The 16,554-nt window shown below is 34.6% G+C and overlaps 5 protein-coding genes across 5 annotated transcripts; 4 read left to right on the top strand and 1 right to left on the bottom strand.

Moving 5' to 3' along the window:
• The first annotated feature begins 257 nt into the window (after positions 1-257).
• On the top strand, positions 258-3,854 carry LOC141702136 (CO(2)-response secreted protease-like). Its single transcript, XM_074505826.1, has 9 exons — positions 258-582; positions 730-983; positions 1,126-1,237; positions 1,340-1,838; positions 2,024-2,130; positions 2,251-2,499; positions 2,591-2,705; positions 2,857-3,067; positions 3,158-3,854. The coding sequence occupies exons 1-9, from the start codon at positions 401-403 to the stop codon at positions 3,733-3,735; spliced, it is 2,307 nt and encodes a 768-aa protein (XP_074361927.1). The 5' UTR covers positions 258-400; the 3' UTR covers positions 3,736-3,854.
• A 1,060-nt stretch (positions 3,855-4,914) lies between these two features.
• LOC141702130 (CO(2)-response secreted protease-like) lies at positions 4,915-6,403 on the top strand. The gene is made up of 4 exons (XM_074505817.1): positions 4,915-5,096; positions 5,198-5,451; positions 5,572-5,683; positions 5,876-6,403. The coding sequence occupies exons 1-4, from the start codon at positions 4,915-4,917 to the stop codon at positions 6,240-6,242; spliced, it is 915 nt and encodes a 304-aa protein (XP_074361918.1). The 3' UTR covers positions 6,243-6,403.
• LOC141702129 (CO(2)-response secreted protease-like) lies at positions 6,300-7,919 on the top strand. The gene is made up of 5 exons (XM_074505816.1): positions 6,300-6,316; positions 6,490-6,738; positions 6,830-6,944; positions 7,062-7,272; positions 7,349-7,919. Exons 1-5 carry the CDS (start codon positions 6,300-6,302, stop codon positions 7,903-7,905), a joined length of 1,149 nt encoding a protein of 382 aa, XP_074361917.1. The 3' UTR covers positions 7,906-7,919.
• A 64-nt stretch (positions 7,920-7,983) lies between these two features.
• Positions 7,984-12,203, bottom strand: LOC141702141 (anthranilate phosphoribosyltransferase, chloroplastic-like). The gene is made up of 10 exons (XM_074505829.1): positions 11,823-12,203; positions 11,318-11,461; positions 11,038-11,199; positions 10,836-10,919; positions 9,962-10,150; positions 9,621-9,711; positions 9,415-9,474; positions 9,043-9,161; positions 8,405-8,539; positions 7,984-8,329 (listed from the first exon to the last, which is right to left on the bottom strand). Exons 1-10 carry the CDS (start codon positions 12,021-12,023, stop codon positions 8,288-8,290), a joined length of 1,227 nt encoding a protein of 408 aa, XP_074361930.1. The 5' UTR covers positions 12,024-12,203; the 3' UTR covers positions 7,984-8,287.
• A 3,346-nt stretch (positions 12,204-15,549) lies between these two features.
• LOC141702128 (uncharacterized) lies at positions 15,550-16,029 on the top strand. The gene has a single exon (XM_074505815.1). It carries the CDS (start codon positions 15,550-15,552, stop codon positions 16,027-16,029), a length of 480 nt encoding a protein of 159 aa, XP_074361916.1.
• The last annotated feature ends 525 nt before the right edge of the window (positions 16,030-16,554 follow it).

Below are 16,554 nucleotides of genomic sequence, written 5' to 3'. Positions count from 1 at the left end.
CAAATTTGCTAAGTCTGTGTTGTAAGAGGTAATGATTTACTATCATACAAATTAATTATGTTTAGCTGTGTTGTGAAGATGGAACAACAAGCTCTAAATGGTCAGTGTTAAGTAACCGGTCCGAACCTTAAGGTGGTAGAGGAAGACCCGAACATGATCTTATACTGTTTAACACTCCCCCTCGCTATGATTGACAACAACAAGATACCATGTTAAGTAACCAGTCCGTCTCCGAACATGATCTTATACTCTTTAACAGTTAGAAACTTAAAGGAGGAGGAATTACATTATAGTTGAAGATGATACTAAAACAGACAATTTATTAGGCTATATAAACTGGAGAATTGTAGGGGCTTGTTCACCGATATAGTTCAAGTTTTCGATATTATTATCTCAAGCAATGGCAAGGATTTCAATCTTCTTCTTCTTTTCACTAATTTCATTAGTCTCAGTTACAAATGCAGCTTCTGATCTATCAGAAGAAGCTGGAGTTTATGTTGTTTATATGGGAGGAAAAGGCTCGTCAGCTCCCGGAACTTTGAGAATTGATCAAGCTCAACTTATGAACTCTTTTTCAGCAAGGTCAACTGATATATAAATATGCACATCACTGTTTCTAATCAATGATTTTGATGCATGACATTGTTAAAACAGTGCACAATATGTGACATGTCCATGTTACACGTACGAGTCCTCTTTTTAAAACTTATCTCTGTTTTTTTGGAATAGAAATGCTGTTGTGCAGGTATTCAAACATGGCTTTACAGGATTTGCCGCTCATATGTCTAAGGAGGAAGCAAATTTGATAGCGCAAGAACCAGGAGTTGTGTCTGTATTTCCTGATAAAGAGTTAAAACTACGTACAACGAGGTCGTGGTCTTTTCTCAAGCTTCAACATTACCTTGACAATCCTATCCCGGAAACAAAGCTCCAGAGCTCAACTGGGAGTGGAGCTGACACTATCATTGGTATGATAGATTCAGGTGCGTCAATAGAATTATAGAAATATATTCATCTGCAAGCAAATAATATGAATTATGTATTCTGTTGTATTGGCATGGTGAATATATTAAGTATATGCACTTGTGCATAAATTAATCAGATTTTTTTGGGGGTAATTATCAGGAGTATGGCCAGAATCTAAGAGCTTTAATGATGATGTTATGGGTCCGATCCCGAAACGGTGGAAAGGAACTTGCCAGGAAACAGAAGATTTTCCTGCTTCCAGTTGCAATAAGTATGCAAGAAATCTACTAAAATCCTGTTATTTTGTATTCCCAATTTTTTTTGTATGCCATCTTGACATGAAACAATATTCTTTAAACTTTATTTTTGTTAGGAAAATCATCGGTGCAAGATATTTTGACCCCCGGAATCAAACATGTAGAGACGTTGATGGACATGGCAGCCACACCGCATCAACAGCTGCAGGAGCATCCGTGCCTGGAGTTTCATATTACGGCTTAGCTCCTGGAACAGCCATTGGTGGTTCACCAACTTCCAGAATTGCAGTGTACAAAGCATGTTATGGAGGTGGCTGTGCCTTCTCATCAATTCTAGCGGCAATGGATAATGCAATTCATGATGGCGTTGATATAATGTCGTTGTCATTAGGCAGTGATCCCTATATTACTGTTAATTTATGGATAGATACATTAGCCATTGGTGCATTTCATGCCGTTGAGCATGGAATTATGGTTGTTTGTGCTGCTGGAAATGAAGGACCTGACTCTTCAAGTGTCTCAAATTTTGCACCTTGGATTACAACTGTTGCTGCTTCAACTATAGACAGGCATATCTATGCTAATGTTGTGTTGGGTACTAATCAAATAGTTAAGGTAAAATTATTAAAATGTGCATATGCATAATGTAAGAATTGCATTGTTAGACACATTGTACATTAGAAGGAGATCTGAAACCATGCAAGCCTAGCAAGTGTGATATATATTTTGCTTGATTCTCTGTTTTTAATTACTCTTGATAGAAGGATAATCAAATCATGTTTAGAAATATTTATTTTCAGGGTGGAAGCATTCAGTTTTCAGGTTTAAGTGACTCTCCAAAATATCCGCTAATAGATGGGGTCTCAGCCAAGGTTAAAGGCCATAACATCAGCGATGAGTTAGCAAGGTAAATCAATGATATGTTGATCACAAACTTAGCTTAATTTCAGGAACAAGGCCTACAAAAGTGCACAGACTTGCAAACCTAGTTTTCTTGTAACTTATATGTCACTTGGAATGTGTTCAGAGATTGTGTTCCAGGTTCATTAGATATTAGCAAGGTCAAAGGACGTATTGTTCTATGTTTCAACGACATGAGCAGTGGAGGTGGTAAGATAGAGGAGATAATAAGTCAAGGTGCACGTGGATTGATCGTGGTTGACGATACTGAAAAAATTGAAAGTGATCTGACACTTATCGGGCATTTGACGTTTCCTTTTACTAATATCGGTTCCAAGGATGGAAATGCAACTCTCTCCTATATACAATCAAATAGGTAATGAAAAATGTTGGATGATTACATCAAAAGTATCTTTAGGCAACTAACAATTAAGTTGCAATGCTAATTAATCAGAGATAATATTCAGGAATCCGACTGCAACAATTCAAAGGTCTGCAACATCTCCAGACTACAAGCCAGCACCTATCGTGGCCGATTTCTCATCAAGAGGCCCATCATATTTAACTCATAATCTTCTCAAGGCAAGCACAAACATATAATTGCATGTAGCAAAGTACATGTCTACTAGAATTAATGAGTGTTTTTTGAGAGTACTGATTGTTGTGAACCGCCATCCAAATTAATACATATATGTGTGGTATTGGAATAACATTTTAGTCTGTACTTCTGCAGCCAGATATCACAGCACCAGGAGTAAATATTATTGCGGCATGGAGCAAAATGGATACAGAATTTGTACTCCCAGGACAGGCTCCACCAGAATACGTCGTAGTCTCAGGAACATCAATGTCAACCCCACACATTGCTGGTGTAGCTGCCCTAATCAAGTCCCAGCATCCCACTTGGGATCCTTCAGCCATCAGATCAGCTATTATGACTACAGGTCAACTATTAGTTAATATCAAATTGGTGCATTTTCAAATTTTAAATAAAAATGACATGTTACAAACTCTAACAATTATACAATTTACAGCTGTTCAAACGTGTAGCTACGGATCTCCTATTTTAAGATTACCAGGATTACAAGAAGCTACGCCATATGAGTTTGGGGCAGGCGAAGTGAACATAGAACAAGTAATGAATCCGGGGCTTATTTACGAGACTACTACCAGTGATTATTATTTTTTTCTTTGTAATCTAGGATATAACCTGTCAACGATTAAGCTTATTGCAAAGAATATTCCAGAAGGATTTTCTTGTCCGAAGAATGCAAATAAAGACTTGATCTCCAATATGAATTATCCATCAATTGCCATCGCGAATTTTAAGGAAAATGTCGACAGGAAAGTAACAAGAACTGTTACAAACTTCGGTGATGAAGACGAGACAGTGTACGAGGTAACAGTTGATGCTCCTGAACATATCAAGGTGCAAGTGACACCAAGCAAGCTACATTTTACAAAGGAGTGTAAGAAGCAAAGTTTTGATGTGAAGTTTTCGACAAAATATGCATTGAAGAGTGATGGTTTTGGTTGGATCACTTGGAGCAATGACAAGTACAGAGTGCGCAGTCCTTTTGTCTTGAGCCTGGATGATACCTCCCATAACTGATCTGGACCATATATACGATGTACCCCTTCTATGTCTAAGTTCATAATTTGAAAAAACGATTACATATTTTCGCCACAGTTGGTTCTTCCTATAATAGATATGCTCTGCAGTTTATGGCTTCATATGCATCAGCAGTCAGTGTTGCAGTTCAGTAATTCACGAGTATATTGTCTATATGGATTACTAATAAAGTCTTCATGGACTACTAACGAATCAGTTTAGTATACATGTAACTGCAAAGCTATATGCAGTACTCTCGTCTAGTTGCCAATGAGCCACTCCAAGTCAAAATTGCAAGATACATGTGTCAGTATGTGAAAGTGAAACCTTTATACTATGATGTATGAGGCACGATAACAGAAATCATGTAGCCTGATACTGTAGAAAGAAATTGAAACAATTAGGGTATCGAATTTTTAATTAACTCGCCTCAGTTTGTTTATAGCAAACTGGTATTTAGTCAATGCACAAAGAACTATCCATCGGATACCATCTCTCTGGACTCAAAGTTTAGTGCCCAGATCTCCTATCTATTTTAGTGCTAGCTGTGTATAGTGTATAAAGTGCGCGTAATTCTTGTGTTCACACATCAAGAAGGCAGTTACCAATTCTTCTGTTTATATAAGAAGGCAGTTATTGCTTTGTATAGGCTACTTTGGCTTTCTGTCCTGAATTGAGTAGTTAGCCAAAAGTACTAAGAATTTTCTTAGGATCAGGCATTAGGGGTTACATACTACTTTCTCAAACATGTCGTATATTCACAATGCGTGCAAGACTGGGATTACCAAAAATTCTAAAAATGCAGAAAATTAAAATTTCTAAAGTTGATTTAAAGATGACCTGAAGAGGAGGTTATCATATCAACTTCAGCAACAACTGGCCAACATTCTGGAATTTAGTCCTTCCAAAGCTAGTTATCATCCCATCTAAAAGTTTCAGTTAAATTTAAATACCCCCTGGAATTACAAATTTGCTAATTCTGTATCAAGCAGAGGTACTTATTTACTATCATACAAATTTAAAAGGAACTACATCCTTTGAATGGTTGAAACCTCAGAGGAGCAAACACATTGCAGTTGAGGATGTTTCCGAAATAGACAATTTATTAGGCTACATAAACTTGAGAATTGTAGGGGTTTGTTCACCACTCACCGATATAGTTTGAGATTATCACAGGCAATGGCAAGGATTTCAATCTTCTTCTTTTTTCCACTATTTTTATCTGTCTCAATTACAAATGCAGCTTCTGATCGATCAGAAGAATCTGAAGTTTATATTGTTTATATGGGAGGAAAAGGCTCTTCAACTCCTGGAACTTTAAGAGATGATCAAGCTCGGCTTATGGACTCATTGTCAAGCAGGTCAACTGATATATAAATATGCATTACTGATATGAAAAGTCCATGTTACACATATGAGCAACTTTTAACTGTTTTATTCTGTTTATTTTCTCTTGCAACAGAAATGCTGTGGTACAGGTATACAAGCATGGCTTCACTGGATTTGCCGCTCATATGTCTAAGGAGGAAGCAAATTTAATAGCTCAAGAACCAGGAGTTGTCTCCATGTTTCCTGATAAAGAGTTAAAACTACTTACAACAAGGTCTTGGTCTTTTCTCAAGATTCAACATTACATTGATAATCCAATCCTCGCAACATCACTCCACAATTCCTCTGCTAATGCAGCTGACACAATCATCGGTGTGATTGATACAGGTGCTCAAATTAGACCTATCTGCAAGCAAAAAATCAAATTTTTGCACTCGGTTATATTGTGATGGTAAATATATTAAGTATCTGTAGAAAATAATAAGATCTTATTTTCTGTAATATCAGGGATTTGGCCAGAATCTAAGAGCTTTAATGATAAAGGTATGGGTCCGATCCCAAAACGTTGGAAAGGAACTTGCCAAGAAACAGAAGATTTTCCCGCTTCCAGTTGCAATAGGTAGGCAAGAATCTTAGTGTTTGTGAGGGTCAATGAAATGTAACATCAGATGCACATAATGTTAGAATAGGATGCATGTGTAATTCTACACTCAGTTTTCTAAAATTCTCAAATCCTGTCATTTTTATTCCTAAAGTTTTATGTACTCTATCTTGATATGCAACAATATTCTTTCAAATTTATATATCTTAGAAAATTAATCGGTGCAAGACATTTTGAGCAACACAATCAAACATGTAGAGACGCTGATGGACATGGAAGCCACACTGCATCAACAGCTGGGGGAGCATCTGTGCCCGGAGTTTCATATTACGGCTTAGCTCCTGGAACAGCCATTGGTGGTTCACCGACTTCCAGAATTGCAATGTACAAAGCATGTTATGAAGATCTCTGTTATCCCTCAGCAATTCTAGCAGCAATGGATAATGCAATTCATGATGGCGTTGATATAATGTCGTTGTCATTAGGTGGTGATCCCTATCATACTGTTAATTTATGGACTGATACATTAGCCGTGGGTGCATTTCATGCTGCTGAGCATGGAATTATGGTTGTTTGAATTATGCTGCTGAGCATGGAATTAGCTTAGGTGACTCTCCTAAATATCCACTAATAGATGGTGTCTCAGCCAAGGTTCGAGCTCATAACATCAGCGATGAGTTAGCAAGGTAAATCAATGATATGTTGATCACAAACTTAGCTTAATTTGACCTTCTTAAACACTCTCAGCAACAAGGCCTTCAAAAGTGCACAGACCTGCAAACCTAGTTTTCTTGTAACTTATATGTCACTTGGAATGTGTTCAGAGATTATGTTCCAGGTTCATTAGATATCAGCAAGGTCAAAGGACGTATTGTTCTATGTTTCAACGAGATAAACAGTGGAACTGAAAAGATAAACGAGACTATAAATCAAGGTGCTCGGGGACTGATCCTAGTTGACGATTCCTTAAAAATTGAAAGTGACTCGATAATTTTGAGGCATTTGACGTTTCCACATACTTACATTGGTTCCAAGGATGGGAATGCAACTCTCTCGTATATACAGTCAAACAGGTAACGATAAATGTTTGATGATCACATTAAAAGTATCTTTACGCAACTCACTGTTAAGCTGCAATGCTAATTAACTGAATATAACATTCAGGAATCCGACTACAACTATTCTAAGGTCTGCAACATCTACAGACTACAAGCCAGCACCTATCGTCGCCTCTTTCTCATCAAGAGGCCCATCTTATTTATCTGCAAATCTTCTCAAGGCAAGCACATCTTATTACACAAACGTCTAGATACATGTAGCAAATTCTTTATCTACTAGCATTACTACATTTCTATGAGTGGATATCGGAATAACATGTTAATCTGAACTTTTGCAGCCAGATATTACAGCACCAGGAGTGAATATTATTGCGGCATGGAGTGGAATGGACTCGTTATTTAGAATTCCAGGACAGGCTCCAGTAGATTACGTCCTAATCTCAGGAACATCAATGGCAACCCCGCACATTTCTGGGATAGCTGCCTTAATCAAGTCCCAACATCCCACCTGGGATCCTTCTGCGATCAGATCAGCTATTATGACTACAGGTCAATTATTAGTTTTTTTTCAAATTTGTGCATTTCTAATATATGATCCAAAACTCTTAACAATTACAATTTACAGCTGTTCAAACGTGTAGCGATGGATCTCCTATCTTAAAATTACCAGGCTTAGAAGAAGCTACACCGTATGATTTTGGAGCAGGGGAAGTGAACATAGAACAAGTAATGAATCCTGGGCTAATCTACGAGACTACTACCAGTGATTATTATGGCTTTCTTTGCAATTTGGGATATAATCTGTCAACAATCAAGCTTATTGCAAAGAATGTTCCAGAAGGATTTTCTTGTCCGAAGAATGCAAATGCTGCATTGGTTTCCAATATGAATTATCCGTCAATCTCCATCTCAGGTTTCAAGGAAAATACATATGGGAAAGTAACAAGAAGTGTTACAAATGTCGGTGATGAATACGAGACAGTATATGAGGTAACAGTTGATGCTCCTGAACGTATCAAGGTGCAAGTGATACCACACACACTACATTTTACAAAGGATTGTAAGAAGCGAAGTTTTGATGTGAAGTTTTCGACAAAAGATGCATTGAAGAGTGATGGTTTTGGTTGGATCACTTGGAACAATGACAAGTACAGAGTGCGCAGTCCTTTTGTTTTGAGCTAATGAGTCTCTCTGTTTTACTAATCACTATAATAAATCAGATTTATAGTTAAATAGACAAGTCATTCAGCTGTATTGAACTTGTAAAAGTATATATCTGCATGATGAATTTATTTGATAGATTGCAACATAATACATTTTCACCTAATGTCACAACACAAGTAAGAGTATGGCACAACATTTGGAAATTGAAATTCCAGCTATCAAGAAAACTGGTTCTACAAAATTAGAATTTCGGGGAGAGAGTGAAATAAAAAGATAACTTCTCCATCTTGCCGTTAATTCACTTTAGCCTCTCACATTTATTATTAGCTCAATTTCCTGTATAGTAGACATTCTCCAATATATTTTTCAGTGCTCTGATCTGACTTTGCACAAGTATTATTTAAGCAGACAGGCAGTACCCAGAAGCAGCTTCTTTGGCCTTCTGAAATATTGATACAGAGAGGTTGAGTGAGTGTTGAAAGTATATATTAATAAGTTGAAGCAATAAATGATTTACCTTGGATACGGCTATCCATAAATCTAGAGTTTCTACAGCCCTGCCTGATAATTGAGTTTCACGAGCAAGATCCACCCCAGCAGCCAGAGACTTTACATGTCCACTAACCAAGAGCGCTGCTGCTGCATTAAGCACCTGCATAATTGTCTCGCTGATTAATAGAATTCAAATCAAGAAAGAAATTACAAAATTGTTATCCTTCTTTGTGTGGTTATCATCAACTAGAGTTGCTCAAGCCAAGAGTCAGGTTTCCCGGTCATTTCCAGTAAGATGAGGGCCATGAGGCAGATAACTCGAAACTGATACAAATAATTACAGGTAAATTTATTCACTAAAAAATGCCGTGGAATTAAAATCTTCCCCAGTTTTATAATATAGACTGCTTTGGTTTTAGGTAGGGATTTTCGATATTTATCGACTGAAGTCCCCATATTTGTTTACCTGGAACTACCCTTATATATAACATGAAGAATATTTGCAATTTGAATCAGTATGTAATCATTATATGTGTGCTCACAGCTAAATTCTAAAGTGCCTACAACGGAAATCAGAGGGTATGTATATATAGCAAGATTATCACTAATGCTCTTTCTCTATCAAAATGAAGAAGCTTGTTGATATGCCTATAATGTACTTACAAATGCATCAGCTATCGAGCCCTTTTCACCAGATAGAACTTTCCTTAAAATCTCTGCATTGTATTCTGGTCCTCCACCTCGCAAACTATCCAGTGTACAGCGAGGCATCCCAAAGTCCACTGTCAAATTCTAGTACTTCAAAAATAGTTCTATGAAATGACACGCCAAAATATCTTTACAATATTATCAATTATATATAGGGGAGCAAGTAAAAGAAATGTAGGAAATATGACTTTCAACCACCACCATTGACTTCTCCCTTATATGCTTTGAATATAATTAATACTAGACTCCAAAAAGGACTGTAATTGACTACCCAAAAGCTAACAAATTGATCTTCAAAACATATCAAGATAGAGGTAAGGTAATTACATGGGTCAAATGGAAACTTCTCAATCTTATCCGAGGTGACATCGAGGACTAGCCCAGGCCCTGAAAGTTCAAAGATGATATGCAAAAAAACACAAACCTTGAGCACATACATGAAGAGAGAGGGATAGGATGATCGCAAATTGACCAAGACTGTCGGTATTTCAATAGAAAACCATATATATATCCTGTCTAGAAGAGCACCATACCGAGGGGACTCATTTCGTCTAGGCCTTCTGAATGGACAACTAAAGCTCTCTTCATCCCAAAACTTTGAAGTGCTTTTGCCATTTTGATGACCTGTCAAAACAAGACATGAAACAGTTATAAATTCGGTACATGAATGGACTAGCAATAATTATAACCCTAGAATAATTTAGTAGTTATAGTGTTCGTGTGTATTAAATGTAAATGCTTGTTTCAGATTGACAATGCCACTATTTTGCTTGATATCACCATTATTTTGCTTGATATTACCATTGTTTAGCTAGTTATCCTCGATGTAACAGAAAACAACATGAAGAGAAACCAGGTGAATGAAACCACTTACAAGCTCTTCCTTGTATACCCCAACAACTGCAAAAGGAACTCGTGCGGGATTTAACATTGGTCCGAGGATGTTGAATACAGTCTTCACTTTCAGCTTACTCCTCACAGGTCTAACAACCTTCATTGCTGGATGGTAAATTGGAGACATCATAAAACCAATTCCAGCTTCATTTACACACCTTCTCACTCCCTACTTCCAACAGAAAAGACTTTTCAACATTAATATAAGAGGTAAAGCCAAACTAAAACTGCATGTCCATCTCATCTGTAATATTTACGGACTTCGCTAGGGATGCATGATTTTTACTGTTCAGGATTCATCCAATATCCACTTGTTGAACTAATAAACTATGAAAACAGGATGCTCAAAGGAACCACATGGCTTTGTTTATAAGATCCTATTACCTCTACAAACCACTCTTAAGTAGGAACATGCAGAAATGAGATGTGAGCATCTGAAATTTAAGCTTTTGGCTATATGCAAAAATCTCAGCTAGAGACAGAGACGATATGATATCTAAAGAATGAGACAGACAATCGTTGGCATGGCATGTTTAACAATGAAAACAATGATGAAGTCATGTTCAACTACTGCTGGGAGTGTTAAAAGCTTCCTTTCGAACTCAATGAGACTTAGCAAGAAGTCAATACTTGCATCTTTTTGATAATTTAAAAAGTCTGCTAATTTTCCTTAGAAAGCATTTAGGAAGCTTAGTAGACTACTTTATAAAAATATGGAGTTTCTTATGGCAATACTTTGTTTTGCACAGTTCCAAGAAAGAGATTACAACCTAGACCGGCAAGTAAAACTAATAAATATAACAAAAACAATCTAATCAATTTCAGGAGCATGTCAAATTCACAAATTTACCAACCTCGGGTTCTAAGTCTATTACAACACCTAATTCTTCCAGTACATCTGCACTTCCACAAGCAGAAGAGCTCGATCTATTCCCTTGCTGTAAAACAAGTCATGTATGCAAAACAATTACTTCATAACTCCATTACTCAAAAAAACTTCTTTAGATTGTCAAAATAAAATAAAAAAATGTTGAATACAATATATATCACCCCCACCTTTGCTACTTTCGCACCACAGGCTGCAGTGAGTATCGAAGCACCTGTCGAAATATTGACAGTGTTTGCGCCATCCCCACCTGTCCCAACTATGTCAACCCCGTCACTCAAACCTTCAACCTTGAGACAATGTTTAATCATGGCCCTTGCCAGTCCAACCACCTACTCCAATTCATATAATACCAAAATGAACACTTTTTCGATACTATAAAGTACACGAAACTAACACATTACACCACCTCTACAACACAAACAAAACATAAAATCAAAAGAGTCATACCTCTTCATAAGTCTCTCCTTTAGCTCTTAAAAGAACAAGAAAAGCACTGATCAATGCCTCATTAGCATCATTAAGTAGGAAATCAAGAGAAGACTCTGCTTCGGATTCCGATAAGTCCACACCAGCAATCAATGATTCGATCAACTACACAACAACAAAGACAACATAAAAATCACCTAAAAATCTCATCTTTAAATTATCAAATATTTCTTTTCGTGCAGAAAAAACCCATTAAAACCAAGAAATGATTCAATCAACTACACAACAACAAAAAGAACACAACCATCACCTTAAAAACCCATCTTTAAATTACCAACATTTTCTTATCATATCAAAAATTAAAAAAAAAATCAAGAAAACCCATAAATGATTCAATCAACTACACAACAACAAAAAGAACACAAACACCGCCTAAATATTTCATCTTTAAATCACCAACATTATCTTAATTCTTATCATTTCGAAATAAAAAAAAAATCAAGAAAACCAAGAAAAAGTGCCTCACCTCACTAAAAGACACAGGAGAGGAGTTAGAATTGCTCCCACCATTACTATTTGACTGATTACAAACCAAAGACTTTGAGCTTTTAGCTTGTGTAATACAATTTGACACAGAAAATAAACAATTGGGCAGGTGAAATCTTGAATAGTTCAGGCGAGTATAAGCACAAGGGGCTCTGGGGGAGTTATATTGGAGCATGGCCATTGATGTTGAGTGTATATTTTTGGGGTTTGTATGTATAGATGATTGGTAATAAATGAGAGAATCTGGGAATTTTCAGAATGGTAAGAAAGAGGGTTGAGTCAGAGAGAGATGGGTCAACAGTTACTGATATGAGCAGACAGAAGCTCAGGCAGGTCTGATGTATTTTCACAAGTAGTAGGCTTAGGATGACTAGGAGTCTAGGATTGTGTGTGTTGGTCTCTATTTTGATCTGCCTGTTCTTGTTTAAGGAATGGACAGGATCTTGACATGTCAGGGTTTGTATATGGAAGTTATTCAGAAAATAAAATAAAATATATATATAGAGAGAGAGGAGACTCCGGTACAAATCAATTTAGAATAGAAACTAGAAACGAAATAATTATTTTTTAAAAACTAATTCGAAATATAACATATATAGTATGCAAATCGATCGTTGAGAGATGTAGAAAAATATAGTGAAATCGGATTTTAAAAAAAACTTATGATTTGACAAGAAAAATCAAATTAAAAACGGAGGGAAAAAACTGAAATTGGGTGTGTGAGGGTGCAGAGTAGTTGGGTAGGTTGATTTAGGGGGCATTATATTAAGTAGATTTAATGACTTAGATTGGTTCATAGTTTCTATTTTAATTTTAATTTGTATTCGATTGTTCCCATATATATATATATATGAGATTTATTTTCAAACTTTGTTTTTCTAAAAAAAAAGTTGAAAGGATTCGCAGAAACCGTTTGTAGGATAGAATATGAGATTTATTTGAGGATATCCATGATTATAAATCTTGGAAATGAGATTAAAAGAAATTTATCGATTTATAATTTATCGAATAATTTATGATAAATTGAATGATTCATCATTGATTTAGTGAATTAGTAAAATGTTTTAATCGATTATCAGTGATTTTTGAAAAAAATATATAATTGAGGAAATAATATATATTTCTAAAATAATATTTTGTTTTTTAAGTTTTTACCGGTTAACAAAAATGTATATAAATTAGTAAAAAAAATATTAAGGTTGTTCAAATAGTAACGGGGACTTGCTTAGCATAACTCCATATTATGTTATCAAATTCATATTATTAAGAAAAACTTCTTATAATAAAGGGGTCATTTGTTTTAAATAATGATATAAATTGTAATCAAGATTAGGCTAATAGGATCTAAGCTATTTTCGATATAATGTATTTAGTTAAGCGTTAAAATGCATACATTTTGATTTGAATTATATTTTTATTATTAACTTTACTTATTTTTAAAATATTAATTTAATTATTTTTAAATAAATATGTTATTCATTAATTTATATTGCTATTAAATTTTACATAAATAATTACTTAATACAACCGAAACTCATTTCTTATACCTCTTTCTTGTACTCACTTTTTCCGTAATATCAAAAACTTACTTATATTTTGGGGGTTTGAGAAATGTCATCAAATTATTTTCAATCATACTACATGTATATGGTTCATATAAAGAAATTATTCACATCATATTTCGATGTTACTCAAACAAAATAATCCGACCATGTCGATTATGTTAATTTTCAAAATAACTGGTATTAATAATCTGTGTCGCTCATGAATGAAACAATGCCCAAAATATAATATTTTCTAATTTCAAGTGTCCAAAATACTCTCATATGCGGGAAATATGCCATTTTTACCGACTGAATGCGCATTTGTATCATGCGTATCCTATTTTTTTGAAAATTTACAAAGGATAAGTATGTCAGACATGTGTATCAACTGTTTACTGTAGCGATGGATACGCATGTCTGATTTTTAATTTTTTTTAAAAAAAAAGGATACGCATTATATGAATGCGTATTCAGTGAATATTATGGACAATTTTTCCGTATATGGATATTTTACGCAGTAGACCCCAAATAGTGGATATTTTAATTTTTTACCCTATGAGTTATGTGATACGACTTTCAGTAATATCCTTTTAATCATGTCAGGATCAACACTTGCCGACCCATCTTGTTTGATATGTCTCTCCTAAAACTCTACGAGTGGCTCTTCCCAGACTCGAGCTCATTAGAACTATGGTAGGTTTTTTTTACATTCCAAAATAACTCCAATTGAGTTAACTAACAAACTTAAAAATAAAAGAGACCAAACAAAGAAGTGTAATAAACTGTTAAAAATTGAGTTGGTTCAAATGTTTCGTGCCAAAAGGGAAACATTGATGATAGGCATAGAACTCTGTCACCAAAGTGTATCACAAGTACTTGTGGAGCCGAGCCGAGCTCAATCGAATATTGTCAGGTTTAACTCGAACTCGATTAAAATAGTTCTAACTTGACTGAGCATTTAATTCAAAGTTCGAATCTCGGTTCGTAAAAAGTTCGGTAGACTCGACTTTAGCTCGAAAACTCGAATTGATTCACTAAATATTAACAAAAATTTGAAATATGATTGGTTCGACTCGAGTTCGACTCGATAAAAATAAATAATATATAAAAACTTCATATTATTAAGAAAACTTATTATTATTAGGGAGTCATTTGATTTAAATTGTGGTATGGATTGTAATCAAGATCGGGTTAATAGGGTATGAGGTTCAAGCATAATTTTCGAGTATTTGGTTAAGCGTTAAAATGAATATGTTTTGATTTAAAATATTTTTTCATTAATAACTTTTACTTATTTCTAAAATATTAATTTTAATTATTGTTTTAATAAATTTGTTGTTCATTAATTTATATTTGTATTAAAGTTGACATAAATCGCTCAATGCAACCGAAATTCATTTGTTATACCTCTTTCTAACTTTTTTCTCAATATCAAAAACTTGTTTATATCTTCGTCAAAAAAAAAAACTCAGTAGCATTTTCTCACATAATTTTTTTTCAATAATCATTTTCTCTCATTTTTATAAAAACTCAGTAGCACGCGACTGAATTATTTTCTTCTATTATTTCCACTCGCCGGACCCGTCTTTTTTGATATGTCTCTCCGAAAATTCAAGGAGGGGCTCTTCCTAAACTCTGGCTCATCAGGATTATAAATTTTGTTAGGTTTGTTAGGTCATGGTAGGTTTCTTTTGTACATTCAAATAAAAGAGACAAGACGAAGAAGGTGTTAAAATTTGTTAAAAATTAAGCCGGAACACATGTTTCATGCCAAAGGGAAATATTGATGATAGGCATAGATATGAGAACTCCGTCACCAAAGTGTATCACGAGTACTCGGAATAAAATTACAGTTAAATCTCTTTAAAGTAATACCCTTGGGACCGGGAAAAAATATTACTTTACCCTTTACCGAATTTATTACTTTATCGATATAATAATATTTTATTACTTTATCGATATAATAATATTTTATTACTTTATCGATAAAGTAATATTTTATTACTTTACCGAATTTTTATGTTTACGTGGTACAGTATAATATATAATGTACGTATAAAAACTAGAATTAATCACATGCAATGTATTTGATCTAAAATTACTTTTATTATGATTACTTATATCCAAAAAGTTAATATCTTGAATGCTATTAGTTTTGCTAACATGGCTTGGAATATTGATGTGAAAACAACCACAATTGCAAATTGTTTTCGGCATTGCAAGATTCGTTCAGAAGAAAATGATGAACAAGAACTTGGAGAAATAAATGAAGGTGTCGAAGGATTAAATGAAGTTATCTCTAATTTACGATATAGGAATGTGATGGATGTCGAGCATCTCTTAAACTATCCAAACGAGAATGATGTGGTTATGGAATCACCTACGGATGAAGAAATCATTGAGTCGGTAATGAGCACTGATGAAGGGACTGATCCTGAACCCGACGATAGCAATGTCATCCCAAGCGTGTCATCAAAGGAAGCATTTCAAGCACTCACCACTTTGAACAATTACTTGTTACAACACGAGCAAAAGATACCAGGAGTTATTTTTGCTTTACATAAAGTCAAGGACGAGATTAATTTTGGCTTTGGTGGAAAGAAGAAACAAGCTACAATAGATTCATATTTTAATAAGAATTAAATTTTGTAATCATATACATTATACAGTATATATATATATATATATATATATAATTATGGAATTATTACTTTACATATTACTTGGGCCCTTAATGACTTTCGGATTTTTTATTATCTTATGCTTTTAGCGAGAATATTACTTTACAACATTGGCCCAAGTTGGGACCGATGAAAATTATTACTTAAGCGAGGTTATTACTTTATCGGATATTACTTAATCGAGGTTTAATATATTTCCATTTCCTTGGACCCTGATATTTATATTTGGGCTGCGTACTAAGTTTAATAAAAATAATAAAATAATAGTGTAAAATTAAAAAAATGAGTAAAATAGTGGAATCGATTAATATTATATATATAAGTGCTCAAATACTCCGATAAGGGCTGCCAGGGAAGTTGTCATGACATGGATGTGAGAAAAAATTAAAAAATAATATATTTAATGATTTATCATGATTTAACAACTTTGTTAGCACCTCTATTGGAGATGCCCAAACTGCGTGAAACCATTACAAGAGTTTATGTA

This window comes from Apium graveolens, unplaced genomic scaffold, assembly GCF_009905375.1.
Source record: "Apium graveolens cultivar Ventura unplaced genomic scaffold, ASM990537v1 ctg4685, whole genome shotgun sequence".
Taxonomy (NCBI): Eukaryota; Viridiplantae; Streptophyta; class Magnoliopsida; order Apiales; family Apiaceae; genus Apium; species Apium graveolens.
The sequence above is the reverse complement of the archived record's forward strand: the minus strand, read 5'-3'. Positions and strand labels throughout refer to the sequence as shown.

What these genes read in the sequence shown, in the direction of transcription:
- LOC141702136 (XM_074505826.1), top strand. Translation starts at nt 401, where the DNA reads ATGGCAAGGATTTCAATCTTCTTCTTCTTTTCACTAATTTCATTAGTC. An exon ending in ATGAACTCTTTTTCAGCAAG is followed by an intron (nt 583 to 729) that starts GTCAACTGATAT and finishes TTTTTGGAATAG; the next exon opens with AAATGCTGTTGTGCAGGTAT. An exon ending in ATCAGCGATGAGTTAGCAAG is followed by an intron (nt 2,131 to 2,250) that starts GTAAATCAATGA and finishes GAATGTGTTCAG; the next exon opens with AGATTGTGTTCCAGGTTCAT.
- LOC141702130 (XM_074505817.1), top strand. Translation starts at nt 4,915, where the DNA reads ATGGCAAGGATTTCAATCTTCTTCTTTTTTCCACTATTTTTATCTGTC. An exon ending in CATCGGTGTGATTGATACAG is followed by an intron (nt 5,452 to 5,571) that starts GTGCTCAAATTA and finishes CTGTAATATCAG; the next exon opens with GGATTTGGCCAGAATCTAAG. An exon ending in CCCGCTTCCAGTTGCAATAG is followed by an intron (nt 5,684 to 5,875) that starts GTAGGCAAGAAT and finishes TATATATCTTAG; the next exon opens with AAAATTAATCGGTGCAAGAC.
- LOC141702129 (XM_074505816.1), top strand. An exon ending in TCGTATATACAGTCAAACAG is followed by an intron (nt 6,739 to 6,829) that starts GTAACGATAAAT and finishes TATAACATTCAG; the next exon opens with GAATCCGACTACAACTATTC. An exon ending in ATCAGCTATTATGACTACAG is followed by an intron (nt 7,273 to 7,348) that starts GTCAATTATTAG and finishes TACAATTTACAG; the next exon opens with CTGTTCAAACGTGTAGCGAT.
- LOC141702141 (XM_074505829.1), bottom strand. Translation starts at nt 12,023, where the DNA reads ATGGCCATGCTCCAATATAACTCCCCCAGAGCCCCTTGTGCTTATACT. An exon ending in TAATAGACTTAGAACCCGAG is followed by an intron (nt 10,151 to 10,835) that starts GTTGGTAAATTT and finishes TGTTGGAAGTAG; the next exon opens with GGAGTGAGAAGGTGTGTAAA. An exon ending in GAAGTTTCCATTTGACCCAT is followed by an intron (nt 9,162 to 9,414) that starts GTAATTACCTTA and finishes AGAATTTGACAG; the next exon opens with TGGACTTTGGGATGCCTCGC.
- LOC141702128 (XM_074505815.1), top strand. Translation starts at nt 15,550, where the DNA reads ATGGCTTGGAATATTGATGTGAAAACAACCACAATTGCAAATTGTTTT.